At 34.9% G+C, this 20,107-nt stretch overlaps 2 protein-coding genes across 2 annotated transcripts; one reads left to right on the top strand and one right to left on the bottom strand.

Annotated features, from left to right (window-relative positions):
- LOC109819680 (protein NEDD1) lies at positions 127-6,527 on the bottom strand. The gene is made up of 10 exons (XM_020385497.1): positions 6,248-6,527; positions 6,029-6,141; positions 4,933-5,193; positions 4,698-4,802; positions 4,294-4,359; positions 3,891-4,112; positions 3,146-3,685; positions 2,004-2,615; positions 1,734-1,919; positions 127-597 (listed from the first exon to the last, which is right to left on the bottom strand). Exons 1-10 carry the CDS (start codon positions 6,402-6,404, stop codon positions 490-492), a joined length of 2,370 nt encoding a protein of 789 aa, XP_020241086.1. The 5' UTR covers positions 6,405-6,527; the 3' UTR covers positions 127-489.
- Positions 12,377-20,021, top strand: LOC109820331 (lamin-1). Its single transcript, XM_020386459.1, has 15 exons — positions 12,377-12,564; positions 12,655-12,739; positions 12,826-12,863; positions 14,746-14,835; positions 14,926-14,979; positions 15,073-15,150; positions 15,226-15,294; positions 15,369-15,521; positions 15,599-15,725; positions 16,533-16,573; positions 17,298-17,387; positions 17,458-17,562; positions 18,467-18,646; positions 19,404-19,513; positions 19,611-20,021. Exons 1-15 carry the CDS (start codon positions 12,529-12,531, stop codon positions 19,684-19,686), a joined length of 1,332 nt encoding a protein of 443 aa, XP_020242048.1. The 5' UTR covers positions 12,377-12,528; the 3' UTR covers positions 19,687-20,021.

Genomic DNA, 20,107 nt, shown 5'->3' with positions numbered 1-20,107 from the left:
AAGTAAATTCGAGATGAGATAAATTGTCCGACAATCTTTGGTTCAGTATCAAAATAAGAGCAAAAAATTTGTTGTCTAGAGGATTTCAATTGTGCTGACAATTGCAATCAGGTGCTACATGGGACATTCACAATCAACACTAGCTTTTCCCCACTCTTTCACATCTTCAATGCTGAGACAAAATCAATTAATCAACCAAGATACAGGTAGGAATCAGGTGCTGAGTACTCCTCAGCCGACATGGGAAATTCACAATCTATAACACTAGCTTTTCCCCTCTTTTACAACCAAGAAAGTCTTCTCTTTTTTTTTTCTGCTCGTGAATTTTCTACCACATGATATATTATATACACAATGCTACAGAGATAAAAAAAAATTAAAGAATTCCCACACGATTTGTCAAATCAGCTGAAAACGACAAGCTTTAATTTTGCTGCAAGCAAGCCGCAGAGCGTCATCTAAAATGCGAACAAAACCTCGACCAAGAATCTAGAGTAACTGACGGAGCTGCTGGTTTTCCCTTCTCAGATTTTGAACTTCCTTCATCAGCTCGTCTTGCTTTTCTAGGACTGAATTCAGCAGGCTTGTCATTTCCGTCTGTTGTATAGAAATGAACAAACTTAGTACCATTAGTAGCAAAATGATCAAATAGCCAAGAAGAAATACCATTATTGTTGACAAACTAGTTGTATAAGAAGATGACTTAAACAGATGTCGTGCTACAGAGGCCATTAAATGCAACAATTAGGAAAAACGGTAAGATTATAATTAATGGCAAAAGAATAACCAGAGGCAAACGTAAAACAACTTGATTGGAAGCAATTAAGAAGGATATGATATTGACTGAGTGCAGGAACAATCCTCAGCGGAATTGAATTATGATTCATGTAGCCCACCCAAAATTGGGATAAAGGCTTGGTTGATGTTGTTGTTGTCGTTGTTGCTCTTGTTCTTGTTTTTGTTGTCTGTAGATGACTCAAATAGATGAAAGCGAAATGTTAATCCTAGAATGATAAGGTAACATACAACTAGTTTAGTTCTAAACTGATTGTAAAACATCATAAACTAACAGTTATATTACACATGTCAGAAATTCGTTAATATTGGAGAAGAAGCTACAAATAAAACTTGAGCAGCGGGTACTTTAGCATGGCTTTAAACTGTAGTGTTGGTGCTTCTCATCAGGATTTTGAAAGTTCAAGATAAAGAGAAAACCCAGCTTGTAACCACTATAGTTTATGTTTATACTGCTCAGACCACTATATAAGTTTAGTTATGTATGCTGCATTTCAGAAATTTGTTTATATCGTGTGATGCTATCTGATGGAACTTAAAAGATGACTACAGCTCGTCTTTAAACTGAAATGCTGGTGTCTCTCTTAAGGCAACAGACAGAGTTCAAAATAAAGAGGAATACAATGATAATTTAATTCTAGACTCTCCAATGAAGTTACGTGTGATAGCGTGGAAGAAATATACTAAAAAGTGCATTGATAAGAGTGTTTATGGACATTTTCGACTCTCACGGAGGTAACACTAATCGCTCTGTGCAAGTATTTCTTAATTATTTCAGCACTGGCTCCATTGTTGTATATAGTATGTGCAGGCTAGATTTTATTAGATGCTCATGAAAGATAGCAACTTTTACCCTGTTAGAGTACAATTCCAATATATATCATGATACTATGCATGCATTTAACTTCAAGTACATTTTGAGCAGATATGATACATACCTCCTGCAGATGGAATTGCCTTAGCAGCTCGATGTGAAGGTTCCTCACATCCTCATGAATAGACTTTTGTACAGAACCCAAAGTTTCTTCAAGAGTTCGTTGTACTAGCTGAAGTGAAAATGAAGAAAAACCCTGTTGTTGATCTACAGGCTGACCAAGGGTCTGTGGCAATTGAGACGCCTGTCCCTATTAAGAAATAAACATGAACACTTAAATTTCTCATTCTAAACTTTGATTTTCATGAAGTAGATGTAGATGTCTGACTATTACATTGATTGCTGGAAGGCTCCCAAATCCCATGGAAGTTGATGAATCTTGCCTTAATTGTAGGTTGTTTAAAAGTGCTTCCCTAGTTTCCAGACCAGATTTCTTTGATTTTGGTGAACCCATTGCCGAACCTATTCCGTCGCCAAACGTCGAGGTTGTACTTATTCTTTCAGCATAAGTTGAATATCTCCGGGGAAGTGTTGATTGTATTAATCCTGGCAACTCTGTATTGGCTGATGATGCCATTACTTTGCTCCCTAATGACGTGGAAAAAGAACTTGAACTGTAAACAGATGAAGACTCTGAAAAAGTAGAGCTCTCACTTGCAAAGGTAACTCTGCTCTGCAAGTTTGTAGATTTTGATCTAGTACTTGTCAAAGAGTTTATAGTCGAGCGACTAATGGCTGAAGATGTATCATGTAGGCCAGCAAATGTAGAGTCGAAGGGTAATGATACAGAACCACGTGAAAACATAGAGGTTGGCTGTTGGCGATGGGTTAATTTGTCAGGCAATGCATTTCCACCCCAAGCTTCAGGAGGAGTTGGAGACAATGATGAGTCGCTCTTCAAAGGTGCAACAGGTGTTGCACTTGTTTCTGATGCAAGATCATCATCCTGCATGAAAAGATGGAACAGACCAATCAGTGCAGTTTGTACCAGGTGCAGTAGAGTTGACAACAGCAAAATGCAGCAAAAAATACTATTCCAAAAAACAAAGTGATAAAAAGGAAAAAATTGAGAGGTCTTAGATCCCAGTGTTTCAGTTTTGTCCTCTCAGTGACAAAAGAAGCTGAAGAAAGAAGGCAACTAGCCTGTGTTTGAGTTTTTGTGTCATTCTCATTTATCACATACGTATAGTCTGCTAAAGTAACTAGGATGTTAGAGATCGCATCGATCATCTATCATCTCCAATGAGATTTTCAACTAATGCCCCAAACTTGACTAGTCATTAGCCATTCAAGTGCAAATAAATATTTATATGTATCCAACAGGCATGACTTACGCTTTGCAACAGCATGCGGAGAACTCACTGAGAGGAAGGTGATAAAAATCTAATAACTTTGATTTCTGGCAGCAATACAGAACAGCAAACATACACACAGATTACAAAGAGGAAAAGCGGGCTGAGCAGTTATTTATTATACCTGTTTGGAAGTTGTATCAGACAACCAATCAGAGGTCGGATGAGAGTCACTGTTGCCTTCAGTAAATGGGAATCTCCTTGAGGAGGCAGCAAGGATTGAAGACTTCTTATCAAGGAGAGCATTATCCTTTTTTGCATCATTTTCATCCCACCAGTTGCTTAGAGACGGAGTAATTGGCTGAACGTCTACAAGTGGAGAAAATACATCCATATCGTCCTTCGTGTCATAGCCAGAATGAGGTGCATGTAGCCTTGACAAAGATCCACCTTTCCATAAGCGACTCTTTGCTGGAGTTTCCTCTGGTAACATTGGTGAATACGAGGCACTTGATACAGATCCACTGGTGGATCTGTTGATTGAAGAATGAGAGCTCGACAATGCAGCTGCTGAAGTAAAGTTTGACACTGCTATGGAAGGCAGTGGGTCTGGCATAAGAACAGAATCTTCATTTATACCACCAAGAAGAGCAGCTTCAGCAGTGCAATTATTCTCACTGACAATGACAGGCTTCGACCTCTGCCAGCACAAACTCGTAACAGCCTGATAAAATGCAGAAAAATTAATGTCAATTGACAAAGCATAAAAGAACACGATACTATCAACATGACAGACAAGACAAGAAAGAACTTGTATCACCGGGTCAAGTGTATAAAGGACATAGGCAGAAGTATACTAGTATAGGACAATACATGTAATTTCAGTGATAATAATCTTCATACTGAAGTATTTTCAACAGATACTATACCTCAGAACTAACATATGCACGAAGAACAGTAAAAGGTTGAGGTTTTCCCCGAACATCATAAAATACTACACGTCCGCTGTTTGTTCCAGCCGCTAGTATGTTGCTGTCGTCGCTATATGCTAGTGAAGAGAAGGGTGCCTCATAAGGAATACATGATGTAGGCTTTCTTGACCCGGAATCAAATGTATATAACTTTTTATCCAGACCAACACTGGCAATGATCTATCAAGGAAACATTTGTTAGGACTTAGGGGACATTAGTTAACATGCATCAAGAAAATTAAAAATCAACAATAACCTGTTGTAGAAAACAAGAATTCCACATACCTGGTTACCACATATTTAAAAATATGCACGCTTTTCTTATCTAACCAAATAGATGAATTAAGTTGAGAAAACATACCTTGTCACTTGATGGTGAGAAGCAAACACCAGATATAGGTGCAGAATGTTGTTTCAGCCATGATACCTGCAAAATAAATTCAGTATGATGATCATCCTTTCCCCCAAGGTCCTAATTCTTTCTCATTTCCTTCATCATCTAATCATGTGAACAAGCACAGTGCCTTAGATATGGAGACCAGGGAATACCAATGATCAACCACATGTTATTTTATTTCAAGAGTGTCAGCACTTTATTACAAATTAGGATGCCAGCAGTGTAGAGCTAGGAGCAATTAGAAAAATCAAAGCCATTTATGTTTTCGCTTTATTTATACTTTCATGATTATTCCCCGGTCAGAGCAAAGAAGCATAGGAGTTTCGCATTACAAATTTTGACATTGGAGTTAACCGTGTATGACTTACCTTTGGAACTCGACCAGTTGTATCCCATAGATGTACAGATCCACCATCACCTGCTGTAACCAAAATGTGCCTACTAAGTCGAGAATAATCGAGCACCCTTAATACCTGACCTTAAAGCATTGGCATGATTATAAACATCAATATAAGATACAGACCTAGATATCAATGGCAACAAAAACACTTTTCACCTACACTACACAGGCAAATAGTAGGAGGAAAAAAACAACCAAACAACCTGGCCAAGTGGATCCTTGAGTTCAGCAGCCCTTGCTCCAGAAGCAAGGTTGTGGAGAATAAGATCCCCCTTCATACTGATTGATGCCAAATGTTCATCTTTGCAGTTGTACATAACACCAGTTATTGCGTCAGTATGACCAGTCAACCATTTGATGCAACGCTTCCTTTGCAAATCCCATATTCTAACAATCCGACCACTTCCCCCAGAACAAAGGTACCTAGAACTTTTGTTGCTAAAACTGATAGTTACTACAGACTCCTGCAGCATAAGATTTAAATTGATGATGCTTGTGGGTAGAAGCCAAAAGTTGATAATACATTTCATGTGCTTTGCAGTCAAATGTAGGAAAAGATCCTAGCTTAAATCAAAATAAAAACCCATTTTGGTCGGATAACAAAAGGATACATGTTGCATTGAAAGGTAACAAATAGAATTTGAGGTGAAGAAAGACATGATCACCTATGAGAATTGTCTTATGCTGAGATAAGAAATTACAGTATCAACTACCAAGTTATCATTAGATTCGAATTTATGTCCTCGACTTTAACAGAAGCCGGCCAAATTTTGGCTCAAGTATCAACTACCGAGCAGATTTTTTTTTTAAAGGACAAGAAACACAGGAACTAGGGGTATTTGCTACTAAACACTTCTTAACAAGGAATTCCTGGTTAACATACCTGTAGTATGGTGAGGCGTGTTCTGGTCAAGTTTGAGATTTTTTCCCCCATCATTTTGAGTATTAAAAAAAATGAACAGACCAGAGAGCGATATGCATCAATCTAACTGAGTTTAAACAGATTTGATTCAACCACCTATATTTTCTTACATTCTAAGCCCTGATACAGTTATTACACAATTTTTTATGAACTCCATAATGTATATTCTGACATATCATATAGTGAGCATGTATGGTTACTACCGACTCAATCGAGTCATATTAGTATTGTTTTTTTCCTCATGGAATCTCAATATTGTTAACGTGTCTATATATGTACCATAGACTCACTTAATGAAAGAAGAGCTGCATAACACTAGTACTTCCCCTACTGCACCAGTAAACATATCAATTTCGTCAGCAAATTGCAGTTTTTACCTCCAAATCATCACCATTCTCATTCCCTGAGAAAGGAACAGACCCCATACTTTCACCATTTTTACGCCACAACGAAATCTTCTTATCATCTCCAGCACTTGCAACTACAAGATCTACAACAATCATCATCAAAAATCTCACATTACGCTCAAAACTTCACCTTGATCAAGAGCATCATCGAAGAACTAAACAATCGATATAAAAAGAGAGGGAAATTACTAGTGTGGTTCCATTTGACGCAGTTAACTTGAGATCCAGGGGTCGGCGAGTAGCTGAGGGCGCAGGGATCGCCGGAGTCGACGGAGACGTCGAAGAGCTTGACGGTGTCGCCGCCGCACGTGGCCAGCAGCGACGCCGACCGATCGACGAAGCTCATGGCGCGAAAATCTCCTTATTCTGATCTCCTTCGATCGAATCTATGGTCGAAAACTGAGAATTGAGGGATTAGGGCATCGAAAAAAGAATGAGAAGAGAGTGAGAAGGGGAAAACTTTTTTGAAATTTCAGATTTCGTTCCGCCGGCCGCCACAGAGGGTTTTAGTTTCCAGCGAGGCCCAGCCCATTGGAAAAAACTTTGCAGACGGCCCAGCCCATTCTGCTTGCTATGTGATTTTCTATAGAGGCCCTTCTAATAGGATCTTTCCACAAAGCTCCGTTGGTGCGTTGCGCAAGCTCTATCTCTTTCCCCCCTTCGCTCTCATCTGTTCCTCAATAATAACGCGAGGATCCAAAATTCATTATTCATATTATAATAAATGTTACAATAAATTATCACAATATTATTACTGTAGCATATTTAGGGGGATCCATGATCCACTATTCATGCTGCATGGATTACTATAGTATTATTACTGTAGCACAAGCGGAAGGTGTAACGTTTAAAAACATTACTGTAGCAATAATTACTGTACCTAAGACGGGATGCTATGGCATTTGAAAAATGATACTGTATCACTTATAAAAACTGTATTGAAATACAGAATTACTGTAGCAGAAATAAAAAAAATTAGAGGTTGTGCTTTGCACGGGGTGCAAGCTAGTTATTATGAATAAAATAATCGATGAGTTATGTTTTTCCCTGTTCGCTGTGTCTAAAATTTATAAAGGGACGATTTCTTTCAGTGTTGTTCGTTTTTCAAGGTTTATTATGCTCTTGTTTTGCAGTATTGATTGACTGGGAATTTATCGCACGCATTTGCAAAAATAGGAAAAAAGAGTTTCCTTCACTTCGTGGCTTCATGCATGCATGCCCCGTGATGTAAAGGCAACCATGCAATAAATATGATTATTCAGCTAAGTATATGTTTTAAAGGGGGTGTTTGGTTGCACAATTTGATAGAATTTTTTCTTTCAAAATGTCTTACAATGGCAATTCTGTAATTAAAAAATTTCTGTTGATTTTCGTAAACTGTGTTTGGTTCAAATTACAAAAATATTTTCTGTAAAGTACAAAAAAATATCAAAATTTACAGAAATCAATTTTCTCTCAAAATGAGCGGAAATCACGCAGAAATTTGACACCGCATTGACACTTTTTTATAAATTTAGGGGGTGTTTGGTTCAATTTCTATAAATTATAGAAAATCTTGCTATTTTCTATAAAATTATTGGTCATTTTCTTGTTTTGAACCAAACAAGCAGAGTAAAAAAACAAGGAAAAATGATACTTTTTGACTTCTCAAAACTTTTCCTATATTTTTTTTTAATAAATACAAGGAAATCATATTTTAGGTGGAAAATATTTCCTATAATTTGTAAAAATTGAACCAAACACCCCCTAAGTCTGTTGCCTCTTATTTTATTTCAAAACTCATGGCAGTTTGCAATCTTTTATGAGCTCTTTTCTTTTACATTGAGATACTTGATTTCAAGAATGCCGAAGTTGATGTTTAATATGTGTTGGAGAAAATTGATCGATAACCACAACGGTGTAAAAGGGCTCAAGTGATACTATAGGGATTGGTAAAGTTGGGGTTCGATCAACATTTGCAATAAAAATGTATCATGAAGTTTTCAATTTAAATTCAATAAATAGAGTTGTTCTAGAAGGTGTTTAAGTTTACAAAAAAAAATTCCAATTATTCTGCGCGGAGGTGGGAAATAACTGTTAAAAACTTAGGTATCGTTTGGTAAAAGGTTAAGTGAGGGGTTAAGGAGACTTAACCCCTTCTTAACCCGTCAAACATATAAAATCTATACAAGGTTTAAAGTGAGTTAACCCTTCATAAATTGCCAAACATAAAAAATATAGAAGGGTTAAATTAACTCTTCTAGAGGGATTAAAATGAGTTAACCCCTCAAAATAAGGAGTTTACTAATATTCCTATTTAGAAGGATTAAGAGTTAACATTTCTAATTATAAAGAAAATAGTCAAAATCCTTATTATTCCCAAACACTACAAATGATCATAAGGGTTAAAATAAAACTTTTATAACGGGTTAATAATTTAGTCCTTCAGATTATCGAATAGGTTAACTATGTTAATCCTTCTCATTAATCATTCTTCCTTAAAACTTTGCCAAACGAGGCCTTAAGGTCTTCAATTAACAAAATAACGCTGATTATTATTCTACTTTGAGTTGGAAAATATTTGTCAAAAACTCATGGGAGCATTGCAAAAATTATTCTAGGTATATGGAAGATCTTTCTACATGATATTGACACTTTTATTGTTCAAACCCGAAAATGATCTTTCTGATTCTCAAAGAATGAGGGGCAATTGGATTGATCGAGAAAGATCTCTTGTTCTTATTAGATTATTAAAAATTAATTAATTATTAATTCAAAAAAGAATTGGGGGTGGATAATTTTCATTTAATTTTGTTGTTTTTTCTCAAGTTAAAGGACTGGGGGACAAGGTAGCCAATGTGATTACTACACCCACACAGTAACGATTAATCATTGTAGAGTTTGGACTTTGGATGGAGGAGATGTTGATTTCGGCATATCATCTAATCCGAGCTGGCATGATTCCTTACTACATTTTAATATTTGGTCCTTTTCTAAAAAAAAAAAAAGAATTGTTGCAAAATGCCGTAATAAAATGATTTTTTCGATGATGATGTAAAAGTAAAGTTGTTTTTTAATGGAATGCAATTTCAATCGAGATATATATAGATTTGAACTAGATTATAGGCCTCTTTAAATCGCATATTGATATTTGGTAAGGTTTTTTCTGTATATTTTACTACTTTTTATTACAAGGTTGCCTATTAATTTCCATTTCTAAAACAAGATAATGCTACCAGTTTGAAGTTCATCACGTGTCAAACTGATGATCAATGAAACAATCTTGATCCGTTTTAGAGCGAAGGAGACAGTGTAACCTAATTTACCAAAACACTTGTAGACAGCACAACTATACAAGGGGAGAAAAAAAAGGTGGTGAAAAAAGTTTTTCTCTATGCACATGAAGAATTAGGGGTGGTAAACAATCGAATACTAAGATGTTCGTGTTTGTATTTGTTTAAAATTATCGAATTTGAATGCAGACTCTAATATTCATATATCTAGTTTTTCGAATTCGAACTCGAATACTTGGTATTTGATAAATATTCATGAGTATTTACGAGTATTTATCGAATATCAAAGTATATTTATTATGCTAAAAATTTGATTTTCAAATAATATTAAAATTCATAAATAAAAAATATTTCTTTATAATATATGATGTATATATTTAAATTAAAATTTTAATTAGAAAAAAGATTTAAGATTATTTAAGTCTTAAAATCAGCATATAAAACTTAAGTAGAAATGGTAAGTGAGTTAAAAATATGACATCATATGTGCAATAATATACAAATAATAAGGTGTGATCAAATATTAAACGAATATTAAATAGTCAAACAAATTGAATATCCATTTGGTTAAATTCTATTCGTTAGTAAACTCGAATACTAAACAAAAAAAATTGTTTAGTGGTAAATGAGCTATCGAATCGAATATGACGGAATAGTTATTCAAACGATTATCGAATTATCTGTTAATTATTTGGTTCATTTCCACCCCTACGAAGAATCGTAAGATTTATTAAAAGTTATCCCAAATCACAATAGTTGCTATTCTATCTTTGATATTACATTTTCCCCTCGATTTTGTCATTTATTTCACTATTAAAGAATAAAATTAGAAGGTTCAATATTTCTATTAAAACAATCACTTTGTTAGAAAAGGAATATTAAGTCAATTAAACATAATAATGTTTAGCATTTTGTTGAGATGCAGTATTGTTTTTGTTTTGTATTTATCTTGTTTCAGTCCTAATATGAGTATGTATGACTACAGCATGAGCGTCTTCGCAGCTGTTGCTGAGCTATGAAATTACCTCTTATCTGATATGTATCATTCTAAAGAAGATGATTTGGCTGTTGTATCATTAGATTATTAGTCAGGAGGTTAAGGACGTGACATTAAAGGGTTTTAACAACAATATAACACCATGAGAATGGTAATTTAATCATGTTACCTTTAATTTAAGTATAATTTAGTTAGTTACCCACCTCGGGTGATCTAGATGGTTGGAAGATTCTGATATGCCTATCATGGTCTTGGGTTCGATTTTGTATTAATTAAAAAAATGTAAAAAAAGAAAGTATAGGTTTTCTAATTGTCCAAAAAATTCATGTTAGTAAAATATTCTATTTTTATATAAAATAACATGGACTTAAAAATTACAGGTATAATTTTAATTTGGATGGTAAAATAGGAAATTATAATACTTCATGTTAATGTTTCTAACACTTACAAAGAAACCAAAGTGAAGAAGAAAAGAAAGCTGAGGTTTGCTGAAAAAATAAATTGCAGTAAATTAACTTTAAATTCAATGTTTAGATGTATGTAATTATATTATAAGAAATATATTTTCAAATGCAACTTTAGTGTTTGGTTGGAACAAAGCTACAAAAAATTGTTATATAAGGCAACCTTAGTGTTTAAGTTTTTTTTCTGTTTGGGGTTTATAAGTTTTTTTAATTACATGGAATTATTATTTTTAAATTATCTTTTTTGAACATCATAGGTTTTCCTACCATCAATTTGGCTGTGATATTTATTGCAAGTTTTTTCTACAAAATTGAAGTCCATTTACATTTTCTAATTACAAAGTTATAAACTGAACAATGTAGTTATAAATTCGGTTTTACATTTGCAACACTATTTCCATCCAACCAAATAGCCCCTTAGAGCATGTTTCACTATGGAATAATTTTTTGAAAGAGACAGATTTTTAAAAATATTTAGCAAAAGCAACCATTTTGCTAAATATTTATCAAAATCGAGATCTTTTTGTCTACATGACCAAGTCTGACAAAAAAGATCAATTTTGTAAAATATGGGATTCAAAACACATGGGGCTATGTGTGTTTAGGGTTCGCTAATCAGGGTCTAAACACCACACAAAAAACCCACGAGACTAGTAGTACCGTGAATTTTCTGTGGAGTAGCAAAAAACCCATGAGACTACTAGCCCTGTAGGTTACAGAGACTTTGCCCAATGTCGGCCCAACAAATACATGTGATATTGTATATACACATTATATAAGTTGGAATGGAAGTGTGCATGTTTGGGCATCTCTATAAAACCATAGGACTAGTAGACCCGTTGATTTTGCTATTGCATAGTAACTCACAGGACTAGTAATCCCCCGTGGTTTTTTTACTATTGCACAAAAAACTCACGGGACTACTAGTCCCTTGGGTTTTCTCTATGGTGCTTAGGCCCCTATTAGCAAGCCCTATACACATGAGACTAGTAGTCGCGTGTGTTTTGAATTCCATATTTTGCAAAACCGGCCTCTTTTGACCTGCCTTGATGAGTTAGCAAAAAAAGAGATCGATTTTGCTAAATATTTAACAAAACAGTTGTTTTTGTTAATTATTTTCTTTTGCTAAATATTTTCTAAAATGGGTCTATTTAAAAAAAAAAAAAAAAAATCTCCTTCACAGCTGGTCAAAGCGGCTGAAGTCACATAGTCTGGTCGAGTAAAAGACCATTCTACCCATTATCATATAAGAAAATTACAAAGCCTTCTTTTTATATCTCCAATTTCTTTTTAGTCATTTTGACAACAAAGAGGATTATAAGCCACTCATTTACCAAACACTTCATTATTAAAGAATAAATTATAATCTACTAAATTTATCAAATAATTTAAATTATAATCCACTTAAATTATAAGTTATTTATAAATTATAAGCTAAGCGGATTATAATCTAAAGTTGGCTATCATGCGCTTCATCTCGTGTTCCCTGGGGGGGCGGGTGGCGTTGGAGTGTTGGGGTTACATACGTCGTGGGCCGGCCCAAACCAAATATAAGCAAACTTGGACTTCCTTCTGAGTTCTGACCAACCCGATATCCCTTTTCAACGAACCTGCGGAATACCAGACCGCTAACATTTCGGATACGACAGGAAACAAAATACGCGATCGCCGCCGTATCGACGCCGAAAAATAAAAAATTCGCCGGCGAATCGTCAGAAAAAGTTTCATTCGTCGGCCATGGAAGCGCATCACGCGTCTCTAGGTCGACGAACGGTATAGATCTCTTTCTCCTCTTTTAATTTCATACACTTCTTTTTAAATTTTTTCAAAAAAATTATATAAACTTTGTTAGTTTTGTGTTAGTTGGAAGAGATTCGCCAGAAGAGAGCGGCCGAGAGATTGCAGAAGGCGTCGTCGGGTTCGGAATCGGAATTTTTGAATAATTTTGGTAGGATTCTTTTTCCTTCAGATTTGCTATTGATTTTGAGATTATTTTATCTGGATTTTCTAATTTTTTTTCCTAATTTGATGCAGGAGGGAATAGATCTGACAGTGGGAGTCGAATTGGAGAGGTTAGCATGTCTTAAGAATTTCATATCTATTCATTAAAAAATTTTGTTTTTATGATTTCAAGCAGTGAAAACTATCAATGTTGCATAGAATTTTTTTTAATTATTAGTTAAATTTGGATTATGCTCTTTTCTTTGGAACATATCTTTTGAACTATGAACTTTTTAAAATTTCTTCATTTGAAAAACATTAAGCAAAGAAACTATATCAATGTTGGATCAATTTTTTAAAATATTAGTTAAATTAGGATTTGGAGTGAGAGTTGCCAAATCTTTTTGTGCATCTCTCAGTAGCTAAATGGGGATTGGGTAGTTTGAAACTACATCCTTTTAGCATTTAGGAAGGAGTTTAGAGCATGTTTGGCAATTTTAGATTATAACCCACTTGGATTATCATTTGCAAAATGGTTATAAGCCAAGTAGATTATAAACCAAAGTGTTTGGTAAATTTAGTGGATTATAATCCATTTTCAAAAGTAGAGTGTTTGGCAAATGAGTGGCTTGTAAGCAATCATTGTTGTCAAATTGCCCCAAAAGCATTTAACGGGATTGGAGAGAGAGAGAGAGAAATGGAGTGGAACTTTGTGAAATGGTGAGGGGTATATTGGTCTTTTACTTGTCAAACCTTGTGTCTTAGATAGAAGCCACTAGAAAATAAGCTAGGGTACCCTAGCTTTTTTTTTGGTGGCTTATAAGCAAAAATAATACATTTGCCAAACATGTCAAAGTGGCTTATATGCCACTTAAGCCACAAAAGTGGCTTACAAGCCACTTGACTGCTTGACAAACACGCTCTTTGCCCCATTGTCCTATAAAAACCTTTAAAAAAAACACTATATAAGTTGAGAAAAAGCTATGCACATTTTTTACAACAGCTATTTAAGATTTATTCGTTTGTAGAACCTTAAGCAAAGAAAATTATATTTAAGATTTCTTCATTTGTAGAACCTTAAGCAAAGAAAATTATATCAACCGTTGTTTTTTAATATTAAATTGGAATGCGGGTTGTCATATCTCCTTGTTCATTGCTCTAACCATTTCCTTTTTGACATTTACTTCCATTTCTTTCTCTTGTTGTTTTAGCTAGCCATATCTTAAGGGAAGAAAAAGTGAAATGTTTTTCTATTGTGGTCGGAATAGGCGTAGATGGGTTCAATTAGGAACAACTATACATGAAAAAACAGTAAATACTGGCCAGGGGAAGTTAGCTTAGTATTACGCATGCTTTTGTATTTTGTTCTGACATGCTTATAAGATTGAAAACGGGCACACAGCGTTGCTCCTTTTTGTAGTGACCAATGGCATGCACAATACATAAAGACACGTTTGAACCCTCAAATATATCTCGTACACCGATATAAACATGTACAACATTGAGCTGCATACATTATAAATATGTTGATATGAGCTGAGTTGCTGATCTTCAGGCTAATGAGTTCAGATCAATCATTTTTACAGGTTCTTTTAAAAAAAGGGTAGATAGATGGTGTGAAGTATGTTGTAGAGATTGGGCATGAGTACACAATAGCAAGTAGGAAATATGTTTAAACTTTTGACAGAAAGTAATACAACTTGCTGGTTTTTTGGTTCAAATAAATATTGACTCATGGTAATGAATGATTGCAAGATCACCATGTACATTTTCCTTTTTGAATTGCATTACATAAATTAGCGAAAATATCGGTGTGTTTGATTTTTTTAATTTTTTGAAGACCGTTTTGGCCTATATAGCTGTGTTTATTTTTCATGTGTTCTTGCAAGTTTTGTGAAGTAATTTCTTACTGTATTTGTTTTCCTAACATAATGTCGTGTGCTGGAAATATCCTATCATTAAATTTTGAATGTTTTGTCTTTCCAATTCTGATGTTCTCCTTCTCAATTTTAGAGAGATACATATGTGTTGCAATCTCGAATTAAAGAGCTTGAAAGTAGAAATGCAGAACTGGAAAAGGAGAACCATTTTCTATTGTCTCAGGTGACATACTTCACCTTGATCGTTTATATTTTAAATAGAGAAATCTAAACTTTCATTCTTACAAGTTACAAGCTGTTACCTTTTTGCCAGCTTAAAGAAAAGGAAGTTGAGAATGATTCATTGTTGAAGCGTCTAAATGATTTGGTAAGTTTAATTTATTCCAGCTAGCAATAACCAAATAACTGCTTCGAGAAGCTCCTAATGATTTTTCTTTACTTCTCATCGCAACTCATGCAGGAACATAATAGTTTGCCTTCCTTGAGGAAAGCTTTGAATGATGTCTCACTTGAAAAAGATGCCGCAACTGTTGCAAAGGTGTTCATTTTGAGATAGTTGATTCCCTCTGTCATTGTATATATTTTATTCACTGTCACTTATATTTTGTTGTAGGAGGATGCTTTATCTCAACTTCGGACAATTAAAAAACGGTTAAAGGAGGCAGAAGAAGAACAATACAGAGTATGTAATTTGATATATTAATGTAGTGGCTTGTTACATGACCTTCAAATTCTGATGGTTTTTATCTTTTAAAGGCTGAGGAGGATGCTGCAGCCTTGAGAGCAGAGTTAAATTCTCTGCAACAACAGAACTTGGGAAATCCATATGGCAACATCTCCACAAGTAACTTGGAGGAACAGGTTCTTGCTATGGAGAAGGAAATAATGAATTTGAAGTCAGAGTTACAGGTGACACTTGTTTCTGGCTGTATTCAGTTTGGTTGATTTAAGCAGCTCTAGTCATCTGACTGTTTGATCTACTGTAGCAAGAGTCTACATTGAGACAACACGGGCAGCATAAACTAATCGAGGAGCAGGTCCGGGCCTCATCTCTTGCAGCTGAAAAACAAGATCTTGAAGATAAACTATTAGCTTTGTCCAAAAAGGTCTCAGGTGTGACAAGTTCATTGAATAACTTTTCTCATTATAACACCATCTTCAGTGTTTCAACTGGACTCAGAATCTGCAGTCTGTTTTTAGAAAATCCCTGTAAATATTGCTTTGAGTAACCTCATACACTAGTGCATATGTTTCCTGATGGCACCCACGATTATTTACTTTCATAATTCATAATTGTCAACTAGAGCACGAAACCCCTATAGTTTATAATATGCTCAGCAATAGTACATTTCTCTTAAAGTGCATTGAGATGGTGTTTTAAATTTTAGAATTAACATCCGCTCGTTCTTTTTGCGCTCAAATAAAAAAATTCCAGCTCTAATGGTCAAGCGTAGCTGTTATTTTTTGGGCATTGAAAGCTGTGGCTTTGGGCCTAAATCTAAAATTACCTTGCCAAAGCCAAGCACCGGTCAGACTGGTTCGTGCTAATTCCTTAGACTAGTTCTCATGTTAGGTAATCCTGAATTCATCATATGAGTGTGGAATTATAAAATGGGAATATAGAAAAAAAAAAGATTGATACAGAAAGTTCAAAACTGGATAAGTAGGACTGAAATGTTATGCTCTTTTCTGTGCATAAGCGTATTTCATGATTATCTACTTAGCCTTCAGCATATCTCTGAGGTGTGACTGTGAATTCCAGCTTTTGTCCCTTTGCTGTAAGCCGTGGATGTGCTTTTTCTTCCAGTTGGGGTCCAGTTTATGACGTCAGAGTCATCATTTTTAAAGATTTTTGTTCTGATGCTTTAATATGTATCTTCCTGATTATTGGCTTCCATGGTGCTTTTGTTTTTCATGCAGATGAGGAATCAGAAGCAGCTTCTCACAAGGCATTTTCATTGGTAATCCACAAGATTTCACTTGGATGATATTTTTTAATGATACTTAATGAAATCCAATGGTTTTTTTTGTTTTTTTGTTGATGCTACATATATGTATATATATGCTCTGGGAGGCTCATGCATAAATTGCAATACATCTAGTATTAAAGTTTTGGATGATGGTATTTAGTTTTCTTTTGCTACTATGTATTTGCCATATTACTTGGAATACTTCCTCTTAATGCAATAATTTTTAATTGCTACATTCTTAAGTAGTATTTATTTTAATCGCCATTGCAGACTGTATCTTCTGTTGGACCATTTTCTCTGTGCATTGGAAAATTTTCCGTACTTTCCTCTTATTCAGAAGGATAGATATTTTTTTTTGAACAGCTCAGAGATATACAAATCATCTTATCTCTACCGCGTAGAAACTGATCTGAGGCGTTTTCTCATTGACCCAATGCGTTTAATGCTAACTCATTCTATTTTATAGGACTGATATTCCTGTGGACTAATGATTAGCAGAATAAAACAAAACTAGAATTCTCTCAGATGTATTTTGGTATTCTTAAAATTATCATGGTATCATATGCTGTTTCCATTAAGGTCTTCCTCGTAAAAGGGTTGCTGACAGTTCCCTTCAAATTGTATGATATCCAACTAGAAAATCCTAGTTTTTTCCCCTTTCATCTCATAATATATTCTCTTCATTGCGTCATGATTGCTATATCAACTTTGGCAGGAAAGTAAGGCAAAACTTGAAGAACAGTTGCATGATATGGCACTGATGGTTGAAAGACTTGAGAGTGGTAGACAAAAGCTCTTAATGGAGGTACCAGTATTGTTTTTTACGATTTTTGCACTACTGATTGCATGCTAAAGTAGTCTGTGTTTTTTTCCAGATTGATTCACAGTCTTCAGAGATAGAAAGGTTATTTGAAGAGAACTCCAGTTTGTTGTCTTCTTATCAAGATGCTATGGGGGTTGCAGTGCAGTGGGAGAACCAGGTATGATATAAATTCTGCAAATAATGACAACTGTATCATCCAAACCTTACTGTTGTACCTCTTTCTTTTTTTGACAAGAAATAATGCAGCCTATTATCGAAAATTTTAAATATCACACGCCTCTACTACGTGTCAGTGGTAGCTTTGACTAAAGTCCCATGTCTAGAGACGACTTACAAAGCAACTATGAGATCACACCCTATAAGCCTTAGTTGAAAGCAATAATGTTGTTCGGAAATACATTTTATTTACCTCTTAACTCTTTCTCGTGAATTTTATCTTGGTGAAATGCTATCTTTAACTTCATTTGGGTGTTTAAGGTTATTCAATTAATCATGGATGTCTGCCTGAAAAGGCAAGGATCATGCGAAATATTCCCAAATTCATTAAGTAATGGATTCAATGCCTATCTCACTGGCATTTAAATACTGGATCCTAAAATATTAGGTCTTAAAAAAAGAAAAGATTATAAAATGCAACCCTCTTCGGATTAGATCAAATATTGACTAATGCCTTTGCTGTACAACTTAAACGCTCTTGTTCATCACCTGGTACACCAGTAGTCTTCCTGTCTCAAGCATGATAGGCTTCATATTTACTGTTCATGTTTAGTTGTTTACAAGGAGTGACTTCCTTCTACCAAATATAATCTGATGCTTAATTGAGATGAAAAATTAAACTCTTTCAGCAAAATATGTTGGTTTGCTTAACCCTTTGATTGAAGTTGAGGCAGCTTACTCATTTAAGGGTCTGTTTATTGTGGCCTAGCACGTTATGAGGACTCCGGAATTAAAATAAAAATAAGGGGGCATTTTTTTAAAGATTACTATTCTGCATATTCTTTCTTGGCATCACTGCTGCTATCTTTCCATGTATAGATGTATGAAGTGCTCGGCAACTGCAGGTGAAGGACTGCTTGAAACAGAATGAAGAGCTCCGCAGCTTGCTAGATAAATTGAGATCTCAACATGTTAATTCACTGCGATCAAGTGCTAGCAATGCACAACTACATGTGGAAGCTGACCAGAATGTTGGAAATGTCTCTGGCCCTGCAGAAGTTGTAGCTGAAAACCTCTTGCTTAAGGTTTGTTCTTAATGATATAAGATGGAAACAAGCCTAGTACTTAGCAGCATTCTGAATTTCTGAGTTCATATGAGATGCACCAACTTTCCTCTCCCATTCCTATAATTGTTAAGGCACTATATTTAGCCTGGTGCCAGTTTCTATTTTTCTTGCAATTTTCTCGTTAAAAATAAGACTATATGGCTGCTTTAAACAGTTTGTCGATTTTTTGATAACTGAATGTGCTTATGTCATAATGAAGCAATATGGGGTGCATGAGCATTTTACGATTAGGAAGTAATTTGGAATGATCATTCCAGATAAGCTGACATATAACGATTAATTGTAAGAAGAAAAAGAAACAAATTGTGTACAACAATTAGCTGTAGTCAGCTACGGTAAAAAATACTTGTCTAAAAGTAACATAATTAGGAAAACATAGGAAGCAAAAGATATTTCAGAAAATTCTGTTCTTCTATTTGATGTTTATGAAAATGTTATATCAAATATATCGATTAAATTTCTAGACATGAAATGAAGCTGCTTAGATTATTGGTACAGGTTGATATTCAGCCTGTCACCTGTACATGCTTGCATTTTGTATTGACAATGACATGTTTTAATTGGATTATGTGGGTTGAGCTTTTAGGTTCAGATAGTGTTGCACAATATGATTTTGTGCCATTCTCATAAAATAGCATGTGTTGTCTAAATTATTTTAATGGAGATGGAAGGCTATTTGTTTAAGATTTCAATTTTATTGTTTAATCTACTATAGGATCAACTTGCTAAAGAGCAGACACGAGCGGAGGCATTGGCAGCAGAGATCATGAAGCTTTCAGCTGAGCTCAAACATGCTACTCGCTCATACAACAACCTCACACGCCTGTAAGTTTTCATTCTCAAATATCCTCCCTTCTCTTTCTTCTTTCTGGTTGTTTCTGTTAAAGAGAAAAAAGTTGATGTCTTTCTTTGTTTGGTGCAGCTACAGGCCCATACTTCGGAATATCGAGAACAACCTTATGAAAATGAAACAAGAAAGCTACATCACAGTTCAGTGATTATGTTTTTCGAGCAGCATAGGTTTATGTGCATCTGGAGAAGAGAACAGAGAGATTGTGTGTACAACATCAGCTATACTGTGACGAACTGCAACAACAGCTATACTTCGGCTCAAACTGCAGTTATGAGCATGATATCCAATGTAAACAACATCAAAATGCAACCCCAAAAAAAGAAAAGAAAAAAAAAAGATTTCATTTCAGCCTCTTTATCTCGAATGTGCTACTTGAGATGTTACTTTCTGTGAATGTGCTTATTAACTTGTTGCGGCTTTCTCTTCAAGATGTTATGTCATGCAATATTTGATATAGTATTCGGCGATAGTGAATTTGGATATGTGTATTCAAATGAGTAGTGATAAATATTCTACTATTCTTACACTATTTCCACACCGCAAAAGAGAAAATGATGGGCACATTT

This window comes from Asparagus officinalis, chromosome 8 (genome assembly GCF_001876935.1).
Source record: "Asparagus officinalis chromosome 8, Aspof.V1, whole genome shotgun sequence".
In the NCBI taxonomy this organism is placed as follows: Eukaryota; Viridiplantae; Streptophyta; class Magnoliopsida; order Asparagales; family Asparagaceae; genus Asparagus; species Asparagus officinalis.
The sequence above is the reverse complement of the archived record's forward strand: the minus strand, read 5'-3'. Positions and strand labels throughout refer to the sequence as shown.